The 19,367-nt window shown below is 40.0% G+C and overlaps 1 protein-coding gene across 1 annotated transcript; it reads right to left on the bottom strand.

Annotated features, from left to right (window-relative positions):
* Positions 1-1,160: 1,160 nt before the first annotated feature.
* Positions 1,161-18,705, bottom strand: LOC122004412 (UPF0496 protein 1-like). The gene is made up of 5 exons (XM_042559305.1): positions 17,971-18,705; positions 17,810-17,855; positions 17,623-17,736; positions 1,337-1,450; positions 1,161-1,273 (listed from the first exon to the last, which is right to left on the bottom strand). Exons 1-5 carry the CDS (start codon positions 18,703-18,705, stop codon positions 1,161-1,163), a joined length of 1,122 nt encoding a protein of 373 aa, XP_042415239.1.
* Positions 18,706-19,367: the final 662 nt, after the last annotated feature.

The raw sequence follows: 19,367 nt of genomic DNA, 5'->3' as shown, positions 1-19,367 counted from the left end.
GCTCGTTTAGGTGTATGAGATCTATGAGGGATAAATACATGAGTTTAGGGTCAGTTTGATGATCAAGATTTTGACAATTAGGATATTTTTGGAAGATTTTTAATGTTAGGCAAAGGGGGATAAGTTGTTCGTGCAATATCCCTTTGGTCAAGGTCAACTAGGTTGACTAAGTTTGAGTTGGCTCAAGCCTGAGTCGTGATGTTTGGATTTCAATGTTTGACAATACATGAAGATGATTTAAATATGATTGGAGATTGCAGGAGCAATCATCAGTTCGAAGAGAAGAGTCAAGTAGGTCAAGGTTGATTGGAGACTTGACTAGGAAAGTCCTAATTGGAGGTTAGGTAAAGACAAATCAAATAGGAAGGTTGGCAGAAGTGGAAAATCCAAGTGGGTCAGTGTTGACCGAATACTTGGTGGTGAAAGTCCTGGTGAGTGAAGCCAAGTAGTTGGAAGTCCCGGTGAGTGAAGCCAAGCAGATGGAAAGACTTAGTGAGTGAATCTAGGCAGATAAAAATCCTGGCACTACAACAAAAATTGCAAACGACAACGGATATTATCTGTTGTTGTAGGGTCAAAAAATCGTTGTAACTGCCTGTGTTGTAAAAGGCATTGCCCTATAACAACGGTTTTGAATCCGTTGTCTTTGTATACATTCGACAACGGTTTATATCCGTTATTTTTTATATGCTCAAAAAAATTTTACCCTATACGACAACATTTTAAAATCGTTGTGGTAGATAATTTTGACAACAAATATAAACCGTTGTGGTAGACACTTTTTACAACATATATAAACCATTGTGGTAGATAATATTTACTCCTTTTACATTTTACAACAGTTATAAACTATTGTAGTATATAATTTTAATATATTTTACAACGGATAAAACCGTTGTCTTATATGCAAACCACTAATACAAAACTAAATATTTACTACATTAAATCCCAAATAAACGTCCATAAATCATCTTGTAGCCACACATATACAAAATATAAAAAATGAGTTGTACTCATCAAACTTAGTAGTATCAAACCATAAATCACATGTTTTCCATTATTGTTCTCCATATGGCTTTTACACATTAGCAAGGCAATCTACAACCTAACAAAGTTCATTCCTTGCATCAAAAACACATGCATCTTAAACAATTCTCCTTTTATATTCCGTAGTCTCGAAGAATACCTGCATCTTCTTTGGTGAAGCACATCGGTGGCTTTATACCAAAAACATTACCCTGAAGGCCTCCTTTCCCGAGTAGAACTCCCAGATCTATTTACAAGCAAGTTTGGCATAGTAACAAGAAGTTTGTTCAGAAAAAATGGAGAAACATACCCTTGAGTTTTTCAAACAAGACTGTTATCTCAACCTTGGCAAGCGTCTTCTCCTTTCTATCAGTCACAAGTTGTACTCCCAACATCAACCCCAGCCCTCTAACATCACCAATGACTGAAATAAGATAGCAAGCAGTGTGAATGAGAAAACCAATAATCCTAAGTGGAATTTTGAGCCGATTCTCGGTTTTTGAACTCTCTTTTCAATCTTTTTTCAGAAAAACTCTAATAGTCAGAACTATCTATGCAAAGTATCATCTCTCCAATCGTGTAAAGGACATTGGAGGAAAGCTGAATCAAATCACTTGTATCTAACTGTATTCTACATTGAACTAAAATTTGAAAGGGTGTAGAAAGTTACTATGGTACCTAAAAAGTAAAATCAAACATGGAAACTTAAGTTTGAAATAAAAAATGATTTTGCACTAAACTCTATCAGAAAAATAAAGAACTCATCCTTAGCTAAGTGTCAGGCATCCATAGTGGCTAAAAATGAGAGGAGAATCAACAATGGCAGAGTAACCTACATTCAAAGTGTCATCAATGTTAACATCATTCTTATAATTAATCTAGGTTGTAGCATGCATCGAGGTATACACCATTTTTAGAGTGAACCATATAGTCTTGTTAAGAAGGAAAAGTGGAGGCACCCCTTATGAAAGGGTGCAAAAACAATCTTGCCCAGTTGGTTCCTTATAGGGATCTAGAAAGTAATTTAGCAAAGGGTAGGAGGCACTTGAACCTTGTGAAGAGGAATGGTCACTGCCCATATCATAGTGCAGTAGAGTTACCGCACCACTAGGCACTCTAAGCTAATGAACTTGTTCCTACTTGTGATGCACTAAATAAATTTAACATTTCAGATAAAAATTTTAAAAATTGAAGACTCCAAAATATTATAGAATCAGATACCAGGCTCACAAATGGTGCACTCAATAGCCTCATAATTGATGAAGTTAAATTAACATTTACAATGCACAAAAGAAAAACAATGAAAAGGATAATGACGATTCATAGAGAAATCCAGCTTGGAGATCAAAGAATCTGAATACAGATCTTGTAGCCAAAAAAATATATTATATAAAGATGTCAAATTAGAGGGACAAAAACAAAAACTCAGTTTAAAATTTAAAAAGAAGCTGAAAGGTAATAGAAGTATAAATATACAAGCAATTCACACTCCACAAAGAAAGTATAGAATTAAAGTTGCTATGAACTTGTGAAGATTTAGAAAAAAATATTACAAGTACAGGAACTAATGGCGTTCTTCATGCCAAACTTTAATGAGGTAGTGACAGAGTTTATCTGTTTCTGAACTCTATGATTGATCAAACAATAAATTCATCTAATGTAATGGTGGATATATGATAATGAGCATTTTTATTGGTTATTTTGGTTCTTAGACTTAGCATTTTTACCTTCTCACATGCTTAATTTGGTGTTTATATTATATTTTGTGAGTAGGAATTTATTTTGGACTTAATTATAAATTTTCTATAAATTATGGAATTTAATTGCATATTTTGATGTGGTTTTGTAGGAAATCAAAAGAGTCATGGATTAGGGTCGAGCCGGATCGAATTTGGTCTTATTTGGAGGCCAAATGAGGGAGATTAAGATGAATTAATATGGATCGTTGATCCTGATCCAGTGAGATCCTGCCCCTTCATTCAGATCTAAGTGATCCAGCCCTTCATCATGATTTAAAGTAATCTGGACTGTTGATCTAGAGCTTAAGGCATCCAAGGGTTCATCCAAGAAGTGAAGCTCCAATTCAAACTCAATCCAAAAGTCCACTCTTCAAGCCCAATTTCAAAAGCCCAATTTCATCCTCTTAATGGATCCGGATCCCATTAACCCAAAACCTCAACTTCTCAACCCAATATCCAAAATCCAAAAGCCCACTTTTAATCCTATTGGTTATTGGATTCGGATTCCTCTCCTTAACCCAAAACCTGAACCCGTTAAGAACTCATTCTCTTTCTTTTCCTTTCACGTGGACTGCAGAGAAAAACACTTCACTGTGCGCGTTTCTTCTCGCGCGGCTAGGGCACGAGACAACCCCCCGCGCACCTCTTCTTCTTCCTTCTTTCTCCGGCCGGCGGCTTCTCCTCTTCTCTTCACTGCCGCCGGCCGGCCAGCCCAGTCCACTCCTCTTCTAGCTTCCAGCGGCGACGGCAACAAGTAATCGGCAGGGGCAGCAAGCTTGGGCGACAATTCCGGTCATCCACCTCACCAGAGGGGTTCTCCGGTGTGTCCTTCACCTTACGGCATCCTTCAGACCTCTCCTCTCCTTCTGGGGTTCAGACGGACAGGGGACGAAGCGGTGACGGCAGTCCACCACCATTTCCAGCACCTCCATCTTCATTTCCTGCCAAGATCTAGCAGAGGGGTTCTCTTGTAAAATACCGAAAATTGGCGAATAATGATAAGGGACTTTTCCAGAATTTTTAGAACTTTTTCAGGAATTTTTCGGAAAATTATGGATGAGTTTACGGGGATAAAAACAAGGCCCGGGAAAGCCTGTTTAGGCTATCCATTTAATTGAGGAAATGTTTTATTTTCCTTTTTAATTTCTTTTCTTTTTCTTTTATTTCTTTTTCCCGTTTCTTTTCCCAATCCTCTACTGTGTCGTTCCCTCACCCGAGCCTACCTCCGCACACCGCTCTTCTTCCCCCGCCGAACTCATTTGCCCTAACCACTTCTTCCTCAACCGCTGTCACCGGCGGTTTCTCCTCCCCGGGCATACAAACCCTCGCCAAGCCTCTTCTCTACCTCTTGTGAGGAGCGATCTCGGCGCCACTGTCTAACGCTGAGCAACATCACTGCCGCCCTAGCACTGTCGCCGGCCGAAGCTTCCTTCCTCCTTGTGACACTGATATGGAGCGATGGCTGCCTTCCTTCTACCCTGTGCGCCGCCGCCCCTGGTGACACTATGCCCTAGATCACCAGAAGTCAAGAGCTTGAGAAGGCGACAGAGGGTAGCAGTATCGGGCAGTGGCATTGAAGGTGAGGGCTGAGGGTTTGGTTTTCAATTTTTGTGCTCTGATTTTTGTCCTGCCGTGAGCAACACTTGGGATGGGTGGAAGGTTACACTAACAGAGAATGTTGGTCTCTAATTGTAGATTCATTGCACCAGTTGTGTATCTGGTTTTTCAACGGCTGTCCCAATTTTTGACAGCAACTACCTGTTGTGGACCAACAGAAGAAGTTTAGTGAAGAGGTAAGGTGCTCAGGTTGTTCTGGAAATTTGGTTGTTGTTTGGATGTTGATTTCTTGAGCTTCATTTTGATCCAGACAGTGCATTGCAGGGCGTTTCTTGATTTCCAACAGCTACCTCTGTCCCGACAGCAAGTTGTCATTGCTATGGATTTGTTGGGCTGTGGATTAAGGTAAGAAGTAGGGAAATTGGTTTGTATTATTGATTTAGGTAAGTTATGATGGATTCATGTTTAACTTAACCTAATGTGATTATGGCGAAGGCTTAATCTATTGTAGTTGTGATGAATTAAGTACAGTTGATTTATGTTGGATTAGATTTAATCCTTGGATTTATTAGAGATGATCATATTGCTAATCGTAAGTTGATCAGCGAAAGGAAATGATTGTGTTGATTGAGGATTATTGATTAAGGAGATTAATTCAAGTTAATCATTAATTAGGATTAATTAAAGATGGATCGATTAGGATTTTCCAAATTAAGTTGGGTTGGATTTAGCTAGTTGTTGTTTATAAAATTAGCTAAATTGTATATCAGGTTATCTGCAGGACTTTGATTCAAGGCAGTGTCTCGACTAGGGATCTATTTCGGATTGGATCTTCTTTTGGAGGCGGGTACCTTGACTTATCTTTGATTAAGTCATGTTGATATGTCTAGTAGGTTATAGCCTTTAGTAATAATTATGTTCATCCTTGTTTCGGTACGTCACTACCGGATACCTGTTACACGCTTGTTTGCTCACCTGATATGCATTTTATCCTAGTACCCACATGATTATATATATATATATGCTCAGAGAGGTAGTGACATACCATGCTTGTTATGTTCAGGACTTAGGTTTTTGATATCCTAACTGACCTGTGTACTTTAGATCTTCGTATTTAACCATCGATTTTACGGTACTCATTTTATATATATGGATATGGTTATGCTGATCAGTTTATTGCTATGCTTAGTGTCATGCATCATGATTGCATGCTGCGCGATTGTCGGCTCCACTATGGTTGAGCACATCGCCAGTTACATGTACTGCACACACCACCACTCATGGATTAGTGGTATATCAGGCAGGTGTGTGGTGGTTCTGCTGTTTGGCTCCGTTGGTCAGGTGACTCAGCGTGGTAGCCGGCAGACAGTTCATCTCTGTTTGGCTCCGCTGGCATTTAGTGTAGCAGCGTGGTAGCCGACAGACGGTGGAATCTGTTTGGCTCCATTGGTAGCCGGCAGAGATACCTCCCCGTCATCGTGTACCAGGAGATGAGAGCATTGAGCTCCCCCATTTATGATTTGGGGTCAGAGGACAGGAGTACTCCGACAGCATCCCGTCCACTCAGTCACTCATCAAGTGTCGTGATGGTAGAGTGCACGGTTGTCACAGCCCTACCCACTCGGTCTCACCATTGTGTGTGAGATGACTGACTGGCGTCAGGGGTGACCAGGATGCCTCATTGGCATCATACGCATTTATACATTTACTGCTTGTGTTTGCTGCACTTATATGCTGCATTTGGATGGATGCATATATTTGACATGCATACAGGATTTATGACACTTCCGGTCTGACGACCTGATTATTCTGATAGGTGGCCCTGGTGAGTACAATACTCTTCAGCCTTTTCTATTATGCATTACCTTCTTTTGTTCAGGAGACTGTACTCCATAGTTATTACTATTTGTTATAGTTTACAATACATGTCAACTAGGTATCTGCTGAGTTGTTGAACTCACCCCCGTGGACACTATATTTTTCAGGTACCAGGTTGTTTATGGTGTCGCTTGGAATATCCTGTCTGCTGGTTCCCATGTCACATCAGAAGACTTATCGATTTCACTTATGTTTTATTTGTTTATGTATCAGTTTGTTCAGCTCTGTACTTCGGTTTTATTTTTGGAGTGTTGATGTTGTTATGTGGTATTTTGTATTGGTTGTTGGTTGTGTAAGCCTAGCCGGCTAGTAGTTTTTGTGCTTTGGTTTGTATTGGGTTTCTGTCATTTTCCGTTGTGTTGGTTTTGTTCCAGCCGTGTGGGCTGATGATATATATATATATATAACTGCGTGGTTGTGTGTATATTCTAGCCGCTTGTGGCTGATGTATATTATGCCTGTAGAAATGCTTCAGATTGTCACCCGTACAGGGGAGGTGCTGCCAAAATTTCTTCGGATAGGGACTTTCCCGGGGCGTGACATCTCTGTTGGAAGATTGGTTTCACCGTTGTTGAAGTGTGCAGCATTCCGACAGTGAGCTACTGCCACCGGCTTTCGGGGTTCGGAGTCGGGTCTTCGTGTGACGATGAGGATAGTTGTTGGAATTGAGAATTGAAGTGTGGATTGTGGTTGAATTAGTTTAGTTTTCTTAGTTTAATTATGTTAATTGTGTTAATTTTCTTTTGTTGATGTTTTGTGGTTAAATGTTTGTATTAACTTGAATTTCCATGTTTGAATTGCACGTATTATGCTTAATTAGTTTCATGCACACAACGTGTTCGATCAAATGCTTCAACCAATAGTTAGGTTTATTTTGATGCATTTTAGTTCGTTTAATTTTAGTTTTGACTTGTTCTTTCAATTTTGTTAAGTTCTAGTCTTTATTCGAATGCAATTAGAATAGATTGGTTTAGGCTTTCATTACATGCTTTAGGTTTCATTACATTCTTAGTTTCATTAATGCTCTACTTTATGTTATGCCCATTGATAGATAATCTTGTATCGTAGTGTGACAATGCGATGTAGGAAAATCTTCAATGGTTAGTTAGGGTAGACATAGTTTTATTTACTTGCATTGTCTTTTATTTACTAGACTAGTTTCATTTAATGCTTTGTCATTCTATTTCTTAGTTTAATTGTGTTGATAGTTAATTCATAGCGTAGATTGACAATGCGTTGTGGATTAATTATTCGCACTTAGTTAGATTTCATTTCTGTATTAGAGTGATTTCCTACTTGTCTTGCTTTTCATTTGTCAAATTTAGAATCAAAATCCAAACTCCATTTCATATTAAAAACCTCAAAAAAAATAGGAATAACAAACGATCCTAAGTTTACCATCCTATTGTTACTTTCGTTGGCGGACGACCCGAGTCATTTCTATGCTACATTAGCGTAGGAGGGGTTTGGTACTTCATTATTTGATGCCCAATTCGTGACAAATTGGGTCGTAATCAATATATGAGCTAACTTTTTTTTGGTTTCATGTAAGTAACAAGAGAAAAGAAAAATAAAAGTTCAATATCCTTGCATAAGTTGAGTTTCTTACATTCAGAACAAAATCCATATACATCTCAGATGCTACCCTACATCACCCACAGCAGTAAACAAATCTATATTTTTCCAATAAGTCAGCATGTCTCCTAACCTAGAAACAAAATGGTCAGCTTTTTGGTCTGAGATGTAAAATTACTTTGAGAAAGGTACAAAACTGTACCAGTAAGAAAAAGATTTAGAAAAAAAGAAGAAAATTCAGTTAAAATGTTGGCCTCAATCATGCATTTGCACAGTTACATGTAAAAAGGAACAAATATAGTAGAATAATAGTTTAATAAGTAATTCAAATTCAAGGGCATTTAGTGTAGTTTTTAAAGATGCCATGCAGTGTATGTTAATGTGAAAATAAGAGTGTAAACTGATATAGACAAACACAATGGATGTAGTAAAGGTGAATCTTGATGAGGAACTTAATAAAAATAGATGTCAACCTGGCCAAACCTGTTTCAAGTAAATGAGGAATGTAAAAAAATAATTAGAATATCCTTGAAACTGGATTGTAGATACAATAATCATTTTTTCCATTATACTTCAATGACAGATTAGCATCAAACAACAATAAAGAAGAATCATATTAGAACCTTTTATCATTTCTAACTCACTAGTACCAGCTGTTGGGTCTTTCGGGCCGCGAAAACCACTTTTTCGCGTCGTGAAAACCCCGAAACCCCCGCCACCGGATCCGTGCGAAGAATAAAACTTTCGAAAAACTACGAGTACGAGTTTACAAACTCTAGATCTACATTAGAGTACGAGTTTTACCCTTGATGCGAGCCTTTCGCAAATCCCGCTCGTCCAAAGGTGCCGGATCTCAAGATTGTCAAAGTAGACAACCCTCTAGAAGTATCCACACGAACAAATCGATGGAGGGAGAACCTTATAGTGTGCTAGCACTCCAAGAAGGTCTCGGCAATGGAGAGGAGAGGGAGAGAAGAAATTGGAGCAACGAAGAAGAAGATGGAATAATGCCCTTGAATGAAAAATGAATTCCATTCATTCACAAAGTGGCCGGCCACACATGTGTAACTCCTTCTCATTTAATGTGGCCGGCCACATTAAATTGAAAGGGAATTTGTAACCTCCATTAGGTGGCACACACATGTGCTAAACATGATGATGTGGCACATCATCATTGGCCACTTAATGCCGAGTCACAAATAATGTGGCATAAAGTCAAGTCAAACTTGACTCTTCCTCTTCCTCTCAAGTCAAGTCAAACTTGACTTAATCTATCTCATGGTTGATCTAATCCAACCATTTAATTCAATCCAAATTAATATAATGAATCTAATTCATTTAATTAAATTGATTCAATGAGTCATAATCTAAATTAGACTCATTGAACACATGAATCAATTTAAGTCCAACTCAATTAGCCCAATTAAGATTACTCTTAATCCAATTTGATTCATCAAATGAATCTAATCCTCTTGATTCATCATATGAACCTAATCTCCATCTAATTGTCCTTTGTGTGTGACCCTATAGGTTCTTGTAACGTTGGCAATGCCCCTAAACCCATTTAGGAGCATAAGTAATGAGCGGTATCTAGCAACACATCATTACTACCCAAGTTACAAGAATGTTGAGATCTAACATCACCTTGTGACTACTAATTGTGACTCCTCACAATATATGACAAGTGTCCTTCTATCCTAGACATCTAGATTGATCAATGTGAGGCATATACCGTGTCATCCTCTAATCAATCTAACTCTTGAACTCCAAGTAGACTCACTCAATCAAATGAGCTCAATATCTCATATTGACTCATTTGGGCATGGCCATGCACTTCGTGGTCTCACTCTATCAAGAATATCGATGTCACTCCCGTCATATAGGAGGGATAGATCCCATCTACATCACTCACATCCCTCCGCATAATTTGTTATATACCCAGTAATCGCCTTTATAGTCCACCCAGTTACGGGTGACGTTTGACGAAACCAAAGTACATAACTCCTTATGTAGGGAACCATGGTGACTTCAGGTCTAAAGACTAGTAGTCATACTAATAGTCACATGAGAAAGTATATGACACTCATATAACGATCCATGATAATTTTTCATGGCGAGTCATTCAGTATACATTCTCCAATGCATACCCATGTGTCAACTTGATATCTCCATATCCATGACTTGTGAGATCAAGTCATCGAGTTGACCTACATGCTACTCTTATTGCATTAACATTGTCCCTGAATGTTAATACTCGACTAGGAATGATTAAGAGTAGTGTTGCCTATATCATCTCACTATCGATTCAACAAATCGATTGATATAGGTAAGAACCTTCTACTCAAGGACGCTATTATACTTAGTTTATTTGGCACCAATACAAGTAAGCATAATAACCAAAAACCAAATGCCTTTATTTATATATGAATATGATACAACAAGTCCATAATACAATCATCAAATGATTGGCTCTAGGGCTCTAACTAACAATCTCCCACTAGCACTAGTGTCAATCAGTGTAGGCTCTAAGCCCCAATGACCTAGTGTGACTATCATGCTTCCTCTGTGCCAAAGCCTTGGTCAAGGGATCTGCGATGTTAGCCTCTGTAGGTACTATGCATATCTTCACATCTCCTCTCTCGATAATCTCTCGAATGAGATGGAAGCACCGTAGTATGTGTTTGGTCTACTGGTGTGAGCAAGGTTCCTTCGCCTGTGCTATAGCTCCATTGTTGTCACAATAGAGCTCAATAGGGTCAACGATACTAGGAACCACCCTAAGTTCAGTGATGAACTTGCAGATCTAAACTGCCTCCTTTGCTGCCTCTGATGCAGCAATGTACTCGGCCTCTGTCGTAGAATCAGCGACTGTGTCCTGCTTCGAACTCTTCCAGCTCACAGCACCACCATTAATACAAAATACGAACCCTGACTGCGATCGAAAATCATCCTGGTCGGTCTGAAAGTTAGCATCACTGTAACCCTTTACACCTAGCTCATCATTGCCTCCATATATCAAGAAATATTCTTTAGTCCTTCTTAAGTACTTAAGAATATTCTTGACCGCTATCTAGTGACTTTCACCTAGATCTGACTGGTATCTACTCGTCATGCTCAAAGCATACGAGACATCAGGTCGAGTACATAGCATGGCGTACATGATAGATCCTATGGCTGAGGAATAAGGGATCTGATCCATGCGGTCTCTCTCCTCTCTAGAAGAGGGACCTTGAGTCTTCGAAAGACTCACGCCATGTGACATCGGCAGAAATCCCTTCTTGGAGTTCTACATGGCAAACCGTAGGAGTACCTTGTCAATATATATACTCTGACTTAGGCCAAGCAATCTCTTAGATATATCTCTATAGATCTGTATCCCTAGAATGTGGGATGCCTCACCTAAGTCCTTCATTGAGAAACATGTCCCTAGCCAAGTCTTGACAGACTGTAGCAAAGGGATGTCTTTCCTAATGAGTAGTATGTCATCCACATACAATATGAGGAAGACAACTATGCCCCCTACAACCTTCTTGTAGACACAAGGTTCATCTTCATTCTTGATGAAACTAAACTATTTGATTACATCATCGAATCGAAGATTCCAGCTCCGAGAAGCTTGCTTTAGTCCATAAATGGACCTATGCAGCTTGCATACTCTGCTAGTATGCTGTGGATCTACAAAACCCTCAGGTTGTGTCATGTACACATCCTCAAGCAGGTTTCTATTCAGAAACGCAGTTTTGACATCCATCTGCCATATCTCATAGTCATGGTATGCTGCAATAGCAAACATGATCCGAATGGACTTAAACATCGCTACTGGAGAAAAGGTTTCATCATAGTCAATACCATGAATCTGCTTGAAACCTTTAGCTACCAAGAGACCCTTATAGATAAGTTCATCCATGTCAGTCTTTCTCTTAAAGACCCACTTACACCCAATGGGTTTTACCCCTTCAGGTGGATCAACCAAAGTCCATACTTGGTTGGTGTACATGGATTCCATTTCGGATCTCATGGCCTCTAGCCATTTCTCGGAATATGGTCTCATCACAGCTTCCTGATAGGTCGTAGGCTCATCCTCTATGAGCACAATGTCATCATGGTCAGACAAAAGAAATGACTATCTCTCAGGCTGACGACGTACCCTATCAGACCTGCGAAGAGGTATGTCTACTTGAACTGGTTGTTGTTCCTCAACTCCTTGTGGAACAACATCATCCACAACACTTTGTGGTTCCAGTTCAACTTCCATCGAGGCTTCAATGCTATGGTCCACATCTTGAACTTCTTCAAGATCGAACATACTCCCACTAGTCTTTCTAGAAACAAAGTCCCTTTCTAGAAAGACCCCAGTCTTTGCCACAACTACCTTGTGCTGACTGGGAATGTAGAAGTAATATCCCTTAGTTTCCTTGGGATATCCAATAAAGTAGCACTTGTCGGATTTGGGTCCTAATTTATATGAGACTTGACGTCGAACGTAAGCCTCACAACCCAAATCCTCATGAAAGACACCTGGGCATCTCTCCCAGTCCATATCTTATATGGTGTCTTTATCACGGCCTTGGATGGAACTCGGTTGAGTATAAAAGCTACAGTATCTAGAGCATAGCCCCAAAGGAATGTCAGAAGATCTATGTGACTCATCATAGACCGCACCATATCTAATAGAGTACGGTTCCTCCTTTCAGATACATCATTCCACTGTGGTGTTCCAGGAGGAGTGAGTTGGGATAGAATCCCACACTCAGCTAGATAGTCACGAAACTCATGGCTAAGGTATTCTCCACCTCAATCTGATCAAAGTATCTTAATACTCTTGCCAATCTGGTTCTGTACTTCATTCTTGAATTCTTTGAACTTTTCAAAGGATTCTGACTTATGTGTCATCAAGTACACATAACCATATCTACTGAAGTCATCAGTAAATGTGATGAAGTACCTATAACCGCCTCTAGCAGCGACATTGAAAGGGCCACATACATCACTATGTATAAGTCCTAACAAATCGGTCGCTCTTTCGCTGTGCCCACTAAAGGGAGTCTTGGTCATCTTGCCTAGTAGGCATGACTCGCACGTCTCATAAGATTCAAAATCAAATGAGTCCAGCAAACCATCCTTATGGAGCTGGGATAAGCGCTTGTCATTTATATGACCTAAGTGGCAGTGCCAGAGATAGGTTTGATTCAAGTCATTTGACTTAAACCTCTTGGTATTTATGTTATAGATAGGGCTTTCAAGGTCTAGAATGTAGAGTCCGTTCATCAGAGGTGCACTACAATAGAACATATCTTTTAAATAAACAGAATAACATTTGTCCTTAATTATAAAAGAGAAACCTTTCTTGTCCAAACAAGAAACTGAAATTATGTTCTTAGTTAAAGCAGGCACATAACAACATTCATCTAATTCTAATACAAGCCCAGAGGGCAGAGATAGAAAATAAGTCCCTACAGCAACAGCAGCAACCCGTGCTCCATTGCCTACGCGTAGGTCCACCTCGTCCTTTGCCAATGCCCTGCTATTTCTCAGCGCCTGCACATTAGTACAAATGTGAGAAGCACATCCGGTATCTAATACCCATGATAAAGAAATAGATAGATTGACTTCTATAACATATATACCTGAAGTGGAAGTCTCACTTTGCTTCTTGTTAAGATCTTCTAGGTACACCTTGCAGTTCCTTTTCCAGTGCCCGGTCTGACCGCAGTGGAAGCAGGTAGCATCCTTGGTGACCCCTCCTTTAGGCTTCAGTGCCTTGCCTTTACCCTTGGCTTAGGACTTTCCTTTGCCTTTAGGCTTGCCCTTGCCCTTGTGTTTCTGAACCATCAGAAAAGAGTGGGGCTTAGCCTTCTTAAGGTTCAGCTCAGTAGTTCTTAACATGCTAAGCAGCTCGGGCAGTGGCTTGTCAATTTCGTTCATATTGTAGTTTAGAACGAATTGACCATAGCTATCTGGCAAGGATTGCAAAATCAGGTCAGTGGCCAGTTCTTGGCCAAGCGGGAATCCCAACCTCTGTAGGTTTTCTATGTACCCAATCATTTTGAGTACATATGGGCCTACGGGAGCCCCATCTGACATCTTGCACTGAAATAGTGCCCTTGAGATCTCAAATCTCTCATGTCGTGCTTGTCCTTGATATAGTTGACAAAGATGTTCAACCATATCGTAAGCGCCCATCAACTCGTGTTGCTTCTGAAGCTCAGAGTTCATGGTTGCGAGCATTAAACAGGACACATCTAATGCATCATCTTGATGCTTCTTATAAGCATCTTTGTCAGCTCGCGTGGCATTGGCAGGAGGAGCCTCCGGAATGGGCTGCTCCAGAATGTACAGTTTACGTTCCTGGGTGAGAATTATTCTCAAGTTCCTGTACCAGTCCAGGAAATTTGCTCCATTGAGCTTGTCCTTCTCAAGAACAGAACGCAGGGAGAAAGAGTTTGTATTCGACGTCATGGTTATCTACAACAGAAAATGCAGAAAATAAATATCATATTCTTTTAAATCATTTAATTAGGCCTTTAACTAAATGATGCTCCCACTGAATTCTATAATTCATGTGGGATAAGATCCACATCATACTAACCCTTGTGTTAGCTTTGGCTAATACGCCCAAGATTTAGTATGATCGGTAGGTAACGATTTACCAATTACATCTCTATGCAACTCTTGTTTATAAGATCATTATCCGCAGTTATATTAAAACTTGAGTTAGCTTTGGCTAATACGCCCAAGAATTAATATAAATCTGATTTATGTCCTATCTTTCCAACCGTTGGAAGAATTCCTACAGTTAAACTCGATTTAACTAGTTGTACTCAATCAAATTGAGTCTCTACTCACCCATGCGTTGATAGGCGGGACCAAGATTGTCCCTCCGTACCCTACCAAGATAATATGTGTTGCTCTGCTTTGGCAGATTCAACAACACATGTGATCGAGGTAGCGATAGGTATCACGGGACGGTAGGCATTAGAGTTGATGCGATTGAGATCTAATCCAATCGAGAGGGTGCATCTTGTACACGATTTAGATCTAATCTAATCGTTAGGTACTAATTAATTACTAATCATGCATCACATACACACAAGCAATTAATTAATTATTTGTGATTAGTCATGGTCCTACTACGATCTTCTCAAGCGAATGAGAAGATCGGATGGTCAACCTAAGGTCAACAGCTTCTCAAGCTCCTCCCTTTGACCACCTTGTGTTGCTCGCGCCCTCCTCGTAACTCCGTCTCGAGTGGAACTTCCACTGCTCCAATTTTTGTACATTAAAATTTTTTGAAACTCGAGTTACATTCGAGTCTAAACTAATTTACAACAAGAATAAATGGAGAAAGGTATGACGCGCAGGTCGCGTATCAAATATACAGCACACACAACACAAATGACGGCGCGCAGGCCGTAATATGAATTACAACACATTTCCAATCAGATTGGGTCTTTTTGGGCCATGACTATCACAAAATAATACAAATAATACATAATTCTAAATTATGTATTTTTCTATAATTTTCTGTAATTTTTCTAAAAATTTTATAATTTTTACGAGTAAAAATTACCGGCGGTCCCGTTTAGCGATTTTCGGACGCAATCGCGGAACGAATCCCCTTGCGGGGCCAAGGAAGTGCCCCTACCCGTGATCTAACCATCGCGAGTGTTCCTTAGTGATCCTACAGCGCCTTAGCCCGCTGTCTCAAAAGGATTTGGGGTGAAACCTTGCCGTTTCGGAAAAATCTTCTCGGTAGTCGAAGCCTACAAGTGTCGAAACACTTGTGCTTCACTTTTATGAGAAAAATACCCATAAAAACCATAAAATTATAGAAAGTTACAGAACCTATATTTTTTCATAAAAATCAAATTAAATTCGTACTCGCTTTGCACGTGGCTCCGATACCACTGTTGGGTCTTTCGGGCCGCGAAAACCGCTTTTTCGCGTCGCAGAAACCCTGAAACCCGTGCCACCGGGTCCGTGCGAAGAATAAAACTTTCGAAAAACTACGAGTATGAGTTTACAAACTCTAGATCTACATTAGAGTACGAGTTTTACCCTTGATGCGTGCCTTTCGCAAATCCCGCTCGTCCAAAGGTGTCGGATCTCAAGATTGTCAAAGTAGACAACCCTCTAGAAGTATCCACACGAACAAATCGATGGAGGGAGAACCTTAGAGTGTGCTAGCACTCCAAGAAGGTCTCGGCAATGGAGAGGAGAGGGAGAGAAGAAATTGAAGCAATGAAGAAGATGATGGAATAATGCCCTTGAATGAAAAATGAATTCCATTCATTCACAAAGTGGCCGGCCACACATGTGTAACTCCTTCTCATTTAATGTGGCCGGCCACATTAAATTTAAAGGGAATTTGTAACCTCCATTAGGTGGCACACATATGTGCTAAACATGATGATGTGGCACATCATCATTGGCCACTTAATGCCAAGTCACAAATGATGTGGCATAAAGTCAAGTCAAACTTGACTCTTCCTCTTCCTCTCAAGTCAAGTCAAACTTGACTTAATCTCTCTCATGGTTGATCTAATCCAACCATTTAATTCAAGCCAATTTAATATAATGAATCTAATTCATTTAATTAAATTGATTCAATGAGTCATAATCTAAATTAGACTCATTGAACACATGAATCAATTTGAGTCCAACTCAATTAGCCCAATTAGGATTACTCTTAATCCAATTTGATTCATCAAATGAATCTAATCCTCTTCGTTCATCATATGAACCTAATCTCCATCTAATTGTCCTTTGTGTGTGACCCTATAGGTTCTTGTAACGTTGGCAATGCCCCTAAATCCATTTAGGAGCATAAGTAATGAGCGGTATCTAGCAATACATCATTACTACCCAAGTTACAAGAATGTTGAGATCCAACATCACCTTGTGACTACTAATTGTGACTCCTCATAATATATGACAAGTGTCCTTCTATCCTAGACATCTAGATTGATCAATATGAGGCATATACCGTGTCATCCTCTAATCAATCTAAATCTTGAACTCCAAGTAGACTCACTCAATCAAATGAAATCAATATCTCATATTGACTCATTTGGGCATGGCCATGCACTTCGTGGTCTCACTCTATCAAGAATATCGATGTCACTTCCGTCATATAGGAGGGATAGATCTCATCTACATCATTCACATCCCTCCGCATAATTTGTTATATACCCAGTAATCGCCTTTATAGTCCACCCAGTTACGGGTGACGTTTGACGAAACCAAAGTACATAACTCCTTATGTAGGGAACCATGGTGACTTCAGGTCTAAGGACTAGTAGTCATACTAATAGTCACATGAGAAAGTATATGACACTCATATAACGATCCATGATACTTTTTCATGGCGGGTCATTCAGTATACATTCTCCAATGCATACCCATGTGTCAACTTGATATTTCCATATCCATGACTTGTGAGATCAAGTCATCGAGTTGGCCTACATGCTAGTCTTATTGCATTAACATTGTCCCTGAATGTTAATACTCGACTAGGAATGATTAAGAGTAGTGTTCCCTATATCATCTCACTATCGATTCAACCAATCGATTGATATAGGTAAGAACCTTCTACTCAAAGACGCTATTATACTTAGTTTATTTGGCACCAATACAAGTAAGCATAATAACCAAAAATCTAATGCCTTTATTTATATATGAATATGATACAACAAGTCCATAATACAATCATCAAATGATTGGCTATAGGGCTCTAACTAACACCAGCACCAATATATGTTATCTTTTAGGAAAATAGAATGACACCAATAAACACAATAAAGTACAGTCAAGTTAGATCCTTCTATCATTTCTAGCGAACAAGTACCAGCACTTAATACCTTAGGTTCCAACAAGTCGATATAAGTGATGCAAACCTCCTCATCCTTTTGTATTGGCTTTATGCTCCTGACTATTACTCTCAGACCAATATTAGAAAATCCTGAATGATTTGCACTGTCAAAATTAATCAAATAAATTTCAGATTTTATGCAAAATAAAACCAAAAAATTCACCGTGGGTCAATATGTTTTCACTGGAAATCCATGCATTGAACTGCAACTGATAAAACACCCATCAAAACCTCTAATCCCAGGAAAGATGGATATGGTACTCAAAAAAGTAAAATCAAACATGGAAACTTAAGTTTGAAATATGTAGCAATAGGCGGAGCAACTATGGCAACGACAACTATCGAGCAGATCAAGAAGGTGGTCAATGTGGCCGCGAAGAAGATGCTCGAGACTTTCCTCCAGGCCTTGATGGATTTGAGCTTCTTGTCAAGCTTGTTCTTTCTCATTTGCATTTTCTCGAGCATCTGGTGCTGCTGGTGGTGGATGGATCGGAAAGCCTTGAAGAACTCTTCCATGAAGGGATCGCCGCCCGCCTTGAAGCGCCTCAGCTCCATAAGAGTACCTCGCATTGTTGCCTTTATGGTCCTCCTCTTCCTCGGCAAAGCACTGCAGTGCGACTTGGAGGATGAACTAGTTGTCATGAGCTTTAGTGAGGCAGTTTTCGAAGGTAGTGCAGAAGTCGAGAGTTTGGAGGCTGTTCTAGAAGTAATCATCGATGAGGTTGAAGAGCTCGGTGTTCTTCCACACGTCGCACTTTTACAGTCGAGGATGACCTTGACCACCTCCTGGTTCATCTCGAGGAGGCAGTCGGTGATCTCCCTGAGGGAATTGAGGGAGAGGGAACGGACCTGGACGCTGTCGGTGAGGGTGGAGATGGTGCGACCGATGCGCTGCTGGAGCATGGAGTCAAAGGTCTCGAGCTCGGGATCGAGGTGGCAGGCCTCCTCATAAGACATCAGCTCCGCCAGACACGGGACGTGTGCATGGCCATCTCCTCCGTCGACGCCGACATCTGCAACAGCTAGGATGTGCGGCCTCGCGCTGTGTTGAGCTCCCATCTAAGGATCTAGGAAAAAGGATGTAAACAAGTTGAGATTTTTACCGCTGAAAATGAAGGAAAATATGAAGTCTAAAGGGGAAAAGCGAATGGATCGAAGAAATGAACAAGAACCATATTAGCAACTTGATGAGACGAGAGCACACCGTCGTAGAGGAAGATCCAGCAGAGGCGGCACCCCTTACTATCGTGCCATTGACAGGATAGCGTGAAGACATTGTATGAGGAGAGGGAAAGAAAAATAGCTAGGATTTGGGAACACGAAGGGGAAAACACGGCGCCAAAAAGATATTCGGAGAGAGGGAAAGCAAAACTACAAAGGGGAAAATGATCAAAGTCAAATACAACATTTTTATCAAAACTGTTGTCGTAGTCCCTAAAAACGTGCTTAAAGATAACGGTTTTAGAAACCATTGTAAAAAGTATTGTTGATTTAAAAAGAAGTCACTCAATGACAACAGTTTTCACAAAATCGTTGTCTTTTATATTTAATGGGGAGTTCAAAGACAATGGTTTTGTCAAAAATCGTTGTCTTTGAGCAAATTCGCAACGATTTCTCTTAAAATTGTTATCTTTTGGGTGTTGTCTTTTAACATTTTTGTTGTAGTGTGGTGAGTGAAGCCAGGTGAAAATCCTGGTGATTGAAGTCATGTGAAAGTCCTA

The sequence above is a fragment of the Zingiber officinale genome, chromosome 7B (genome assembly GCF_018446385.1).
Source record: "Zingiber officinale cultivar Zhangliang chromosome 7B, Zo_v1.1, whole genome shotgun sequence".
Taxonomy (NCBI): Eukaryota; Viridiplantae; Streptophyta; class Magnoliopsida; order Zingiberales; family Zingiberaceae; genus Zingiber; species Zingiber officinale.
The sequence above is the reverse complement of the archived record's forward strand: the minus strand, read 5'-3'. Positions and strand labels throughout refer to the sequence as shown.

Coding starts and splice junctions, on each gene's coding strand:
- LOC122004412 (XM_042559305.1), bottom strand. CDS start 18,705: ATGGGAGCTCAACACAGCGCGAGGCCGCACATCCTAGCTGTTGCAGAT. Junction 17,737..17,809: donor TGAAAACATATTGACCCACG/GTGAATTTTTTG, acceptor CAAATCATTCAG/GATTTTCTAATATTGGTCTG. Junction 1,274..1,336: donor CTTGTTTGAAAAACTCAAGG/GTATGTTTCTCC, acceptor GCTTGTAAATAG/ATCTGGGAGTTCTACTCGGG.